Source organism: Bison bison, unplaced genomic scaffold (genome assembly GCF_000754665.1).
Source record: "Bison bison bison isolate TAMUID 2011002044 unplaced genomic scaffold, Bison_UMD1.0 scf7180017850680, whole genome shotgun sequence".
Taxonomy (NCBI): domain Eukaryota; kingdom Metazoa; phylum Chordata; class Mammalia; order Artiodactyla; family Bovidae; genus Bison; species Bison bison.
In genome coordinates, this window is record NW_011481253.1 from 9,057 (window position 1) to 14,567 (window position 5,511).

The 5,511-nt window shown below is 67.1% G+C and overlaps 1 protein-coding gene across 1 annotated transcript in view; it reads right to left on the bottom strand.

The window, feature by feature from the left end:
- The window catches only part of PLXNB2 (plexin B2), a gene marked incomplete at its 3' end in the record, with an annotated part of 15,985 nt that overhangs the window by 9,051 nt on the left and 1,423 nt on the right, over positions 1–5,511 (bottom strand). The window contains exons 2-8 of the mRNA XM_010848959.1: positions 2,727–3,812; positions 2,211–2,393; positions 1,987–2,115; positions 1,386–1,486; positions 1,155–1,281; positions 643–802; positions 7–95 (exon numbers count right to left, since the gene is read on the bottom strand). Of these exons, the coding sequence (XP_010847261.1) occupies positions 7–95; positions 643–802; positions 1,155–1,281; positions 1,386–1,486; positions 1,987–2,115; positions 2,211–2,393; positions 2,727–3,800 (1,863 nt within the window). The remainder of the gene's footprint in view (positions 1–6; positions 96–642; positions 803–1,154; positions 1,282–1,385; positions 1,487–1,986; positions 2,116–2,210; positions 2,394–2,726; positions 3,813–5,511) is intronic.

The window sequence follows — 5,511 nt, forward strand, 5'->3', positions numbered from 1 at the left end:
CATGGCCTCCCGGCAGTCATAGAAGGGATACTGGTGGGAGGTCAGGAAGACGTTGCCGCGTTTGAAGTGGAGCCGGATGGTCACGGCCACATGATCTGCGGAGGGATGGCGTTGGGTGGGGCCGCGGGCAAGGCTGGCCCGTGGGGGATGGGGAGGCAGGAACCGGGCCTCCTGTGGTCCCAAGCCAGCCTTGCGTCAGTCTCCCACAGGACACCAAGTGCGGAGACCCTGGCTGGAACCGGCCCGAGGGCTCAGCCAGGCCTCCGTCAGATCCTGGCTCCGGTGTTGCGCTGCCTGGCCCCCGCCCTGAAACGCTGGCCACCTTTCTGTCCCTGTGGGCGTCAAGAGCCGTGATTCCCTGGCATCTAGGGCAGAGTGCTTGCTAGGTCCTGGCCACGTCACTGCACAGGCCCTGCCTTCACCGGTGAGCCTCTTCCACCGCCCCACGTGCTCAGGGGACAGGCTCGGCGCTGGGCCTGGCCTCCAGGGACAGCCTCACCGGTCTAAGCTGGCTGGGGCGGGGGATGGGGGCGGGGCAGGTGCCCAGCACACCCTGCTCGCATGCCGCCTGGGCAGGGTATGGCCCTGGGGTCTCGGAGGGCACCCGGGGCCAGGCTTGGCAGGCGGCAGCAGTTGCCTCACCCTGGCCAGGCGGCGTGCGGGGGAGGCTGCTCCTGCTCGGCGAGTTGCAGACCACAGCGCCCTCCTGCAGGCGTGCGGGGTGAGGCGGCGATCCTCCGAAGAGGCACAGCAGCGTGTCGTCGTCACGCAAGGCCGGGAGGGGGCTGACCGTCAGCTGCACCTGGGGAAGGGCCGTGCCGCTCGCACCAGGTCTCTTCTGCCCCAACCTGGCGAGTGGGCCTCCTCCCAGCCCGGCCCCACCCGGGGCACCTGTCCCCTGGTTTGCTCTATGGCCGCCCTCCTGAATGTGGACCCCTGCTCCCTGGAAAGCTCTCTAGAACCCAACTCCACTTCCCCTAAATGGGACCCCATTTAGGGTTGGGTCACTCCTGGGACAGGGCCTGGGTCTGTCCTGGATTCTCAGGGCACCCCAGGTCAAAGGGGACCACACAAAGGATGGAGTCCCTGTGCCCAGGCCCAGCACCACAGCCAGGAGCACGGCCCTGTGTGGGCCCCCGGCCATCCCCACTCACCTCTCCCTGGGCCTGGCGGCTCATGTTCTGCGGGTGGGCCCCGGTGACAGCCACGCAGGACTCGTTGCGACTCCACAGCCAGTGGCCGCTCTCATCTGCCCGGGGGCACTCCGCCTTCCTGGTGCAGCTGCGAGGGCGGGGGGCAGTCTTAGACTGGTGCCCATCAGCCCCCGGGCTGGGGCAGGGCTGCACCCCCAGATTCTGGGCGGGGCCGAGACCCTGGGCACTCACCGGCCCTCAACGACCCACCAGCCGCAGTAGGGGTCCTGTGAGCTCTGGCAGTGAGCGCAGCTGGAGAAGCTGGCACACTCCTGCACGAGAAGCCGGAACACCTGAGGGCACCAGGGCGGCAAGCATGACTATGGCCTCCAGCCAGAGAGGACCCCCCCCAGACACCGACGCCTGGGACCATCAGCTCAACCCCACCTTTACCCGCTAAGCCTTAGGAGCCTCAACACCGATGCAAGGCTGAGCAGGGACGGCTCCGGGCAGCCCAGGAGGCTAGACCTCGCCCAGGATCAGCTGGCACCAGGTTCCAAGAAGCCAAGGAGCCCTTGGTTATGGCACCTCCCTGGTGCCTATTGCATCAGCCCCTAAGAGGCTATGGGACTTGGCCCATTTGAGCTCATAGGAGTGGCCCCTCAGCCCAGCTTGCCCTTGGGGAAGGCTTACTTGGAGGACTGATTCTCCGGTCAGATGGACCAGACAGACACAGAATAGACAGAAACAGTTTCAAAGGCGGGAAAGGTGCTCAGAGACATGGTCAGGGCCCGAGAGGAGAGCCGGCCCCTGCCACGCCGCTCGGCCCCTCTCCAGGGCCCCATGGGCCCACCTTGTCCTGGGTCATGGCGTACAGGCTGGCCAGGTCTGCGGCCAGCACCAGGTCTCTCTTGATTCTCTTGTTGATCTCCACGAGGATGGCGCCGTACTCCGTGGAGCTGCCATCCGGGGCGAAGTACACCTGCGGGCACGGGGGCAGGCGCGCAGTGAGGGCGGGGCCGTCTTGCGCACTGAGGACCCCGCCGGGAGCCACCCTGCCCCAGCCCTGGGCCTCACCTTGAGGACCCGGCCATCCGAGGTGCCCAGAAAGGCGATGGTGTGGCCGTTCTCGGTGGTCACGGTCACGGCCGTCAGGTTCAGGCCGCCACGGTGCAGCACAGCCTTGACCGAGAGGCCGTCGTGGCTGCCCAGCGGGTAGGGCAAGTGCTCCGAGCCACACAGGAAACTCTTGCTGGCACCCTGCAGACCACGGCGTCAACGCCTGCCCGAGGCCTCTCTCCCGCGATGGCCCCCAGCACTCAGGGCCGCACACATGCCCCAGAACCAGCCCGGCCACACAAGGGCCCCTGGGTGCTCACTGCTCCAAGCCCCCACCCCCGGTGCACCCAACACCTGGGAGAAGAGGCACCCATGTGGGTGTCCACGCTGACCTGCCCATGGAAACCCCGCACACCCGTGCAGACATACACAGCCCTCACAACAGGGCGGCATGTGGACACATGTCAAGCAGGGCCACGCACAGACCCCCCCGCATGTGGCCCAAGCCCCTGTGAGGACGCTGAGGCCACGTACCGACACGTGGCCACCACACTGGATGTCGCCGTGGAAGGGCTTGTAGAAGGTGTCGCGGGCCACCTCACGTGCGCCCGTGTAGCAGGCGTCGCGGTTGGCCTCCATCCTGCGGTGGACCTCGTCCAGTGGGAACAGGCAGAGGCCAGTCCGAGGCCCCCTACCGCCCCGGCCGTCTGTACTGAAGACGGCGTACAGCACCCCGCCGGAGCCCGGCCGGTCCAGGGAGGCTGCCAGGCAGGTGCCGAAGGCGGGGGCCTGGGCGTCGCCGGGGTCCAGGCAGCTCAGGTCCACCTCCAGGTAGGAGTAGTAGAAGGGGTCCTGTTTGCACATGCGCGCCAGCAGCGTGCGGTTCCGGGCCGGGTGTTTGTCCTGCTGGTTGAAGACAAAGAAGACGTAGGGGCCGTCCTCAAAGGCGGCCACGAACTGCTGCGTGTTGGAGGACATGTAGCCGGCCTTGTAGGTGGCGTGGTCCGTGTAGGCCTCGAAGGCCTCCCGGCCCTCGGTCCGGTCCAGCAGGCGGGTGCTCACGATGACCCCGTTGTCGTGTGGCCCGTTGCCCTTGCCCACGAACAGCAGGCGCTCACCGCCGGGGTCTGCGGCGCTCACCAGGCCCACGGTGGCCACGCTCTCGTCGTTGCTGGCCACAAAGGACTTCTCGCCGCTGCCGTCTTCGTAGAAGAGGCGCGTGGAGATGTTGCCCAGAGCGCGCAGGGCACAGATGCCCTTGAAGAGGCTGCCGCACTCCACCAGGCGGCTCCGGGGAGGGTCCAGCAGCAGCAGCTGGTTGACGTTGTCGGTCAGCACGGCCTCATGGCACTGGCTCACCTCGATGGGAGGCGTGCACTTCTTGTTGTCCAGGGCCGGGCCCGTGGCCGCCCGCTGCTCCAGCTGCAGGTCGGCACTCAGCTGGTAGAGCATGTTCACCGCGCCCACGTACACCATGCCCGACTCCTCGTCCACCACCAGGTGGTTTAGCTCCGTCTCGCTGCGGAAGGAGTCTAGCTTGCGGGGCCGCAGACTCGCGCTCGTGCCCGCCAGGCCCAAGAGGGCCAGGGCCCAGAGCTGCAGTGCCATTGCCCCCGCGCCCTGCGGGAAGACAGGAGGGTCAGGGCTGCGCCAGCCTGGAGGGCCCACCCACCCTGCTCCTGACGCCCAGCCCAAGGCCCACTCCCTTCCCCGCCTTCCCGCCCCTCTGGCCAGACACACCCACTCTCAACTCCAAGGAGACCGTCTCCCAAGCCTCCTCAAGAGGACCACCCTGTGACCCAGCGCTGCAGCTCCAGGCCTGGGTGTGGCCGGCCGCCCCCAGGACTGTGCCCTGGCCTTCGCCCCCAGGTTCCCAGAGCACCTTCAGGCCCACCTTGAGGCAACAGAGCACCTGCTGCAGAAAGTCTCCCAGGCACTCACGTCCCGTGACCCCACAGTGCGGGCGATCTGAGAGGCAGCAGACACCACCCCCAGGCCGCGCTCCCCACAACACAAGACCTGAGCCGACAGGCTCCGGGCGTGCAGACCGGGGGCCACACACCTGTTCTGCGCCTGACTCTCAGCACTCTGTGTGATCTGACCATAAACAGAGGAGCTGCGGGGACTGCAGCCCGCCCTGCCTCCCTGACCCCCACCCCACCCCCGCCCAGGGCCACGGCAGTCCAGTTGCCCTGCTGGGGAGACCCTCATGTCTCTGAGAGGGGGACCCCAGAGTCTGAGAGCAGTGCTCTCAGAGCACTGAGAGCGTGTGGGCAGCAGCAGGCCACGTCGGTGTGCAGGGATCTACTTGAGCACACGCCCCTGTGTGGGTATGCAGGCCCATTCCCGTGTCCGTGCGCATGAGGGCTGAGCTCAGGGTTGCCAACACGCAGGCCTCTCCCGGTTTGGGGTGGCCCAGCATCTCCCCACCTTGGGGACCCTGATTACAATCTTGAGAGTCTCTGCCACCACCCCCTCAGGCTGCCCTCTCCCAACCTGTGTCCCAGCCCTCATCCCTGTACCCCTGACATCTGCCCTGAGGGTGTCCGTGCCTGGCGAGGCGTTTAGGGCAGCCCTGTCCGTGACCACAGGGCCAAGTGCAGACTGGCCCGGATGGCAAAGGTAAGGAGGGGCCCTGGCCTCCCAGACTGCCCACACCGGCCGCTGCGGCCGCCTTCAACAACCACCTCCCTGGACACACTCTTATTCACTCAAGAAACGACTACTTTGGTCCTCTCCTCCAACACCCTTCCTGCTCACACCTCCTCCAGCCGGGAGAAAGCTGTGTGCCCCGTGGCCAGGGAGAGGTCTCTCTGGGGCACTGGCTTTGGGCAAAGCTGTGTTGACTGGAAAAGTCTGGCTTCCTCTCATGGACCTGTGACTATTACACAGAAGTAAGCGGACTTCCTTCTTTCCCTGAGCCACTAGGAACTCCCACCCCCCAGGCTGTGGCTGCTTTCCCCGCCCCCCGCCCAGCATCCCTGGGCCACTAGGAAGCCCCCCGGCCAGGCTGTGGCTGGTCTCCATCCCTTTGTTCCCATCTCCACCGCGTCCCGCGAGCCCCTGGAGGGGGTGTAGCCGAGAAGAACCAGGTGACAAAGCCTCCTCAGCCCAGAGCCACCGGGGGGGCGCCAGTGGGTCCCGGCCAGGGAGGGGGCAGCTCGGCGGGACAGCGGTCCCCCGCGCAGGGCGCCCTGCTCTGAAGCGCTCCCGCCTGGGCCTCCTGACAAGCTGCTGGGAGAGGAGCCACCCACAGGCCGGCCGGCCGGTGTCCAGCAGGGGAGATGGCAGGGACCTGGGAAGGGGGCGGAGGTGGCCC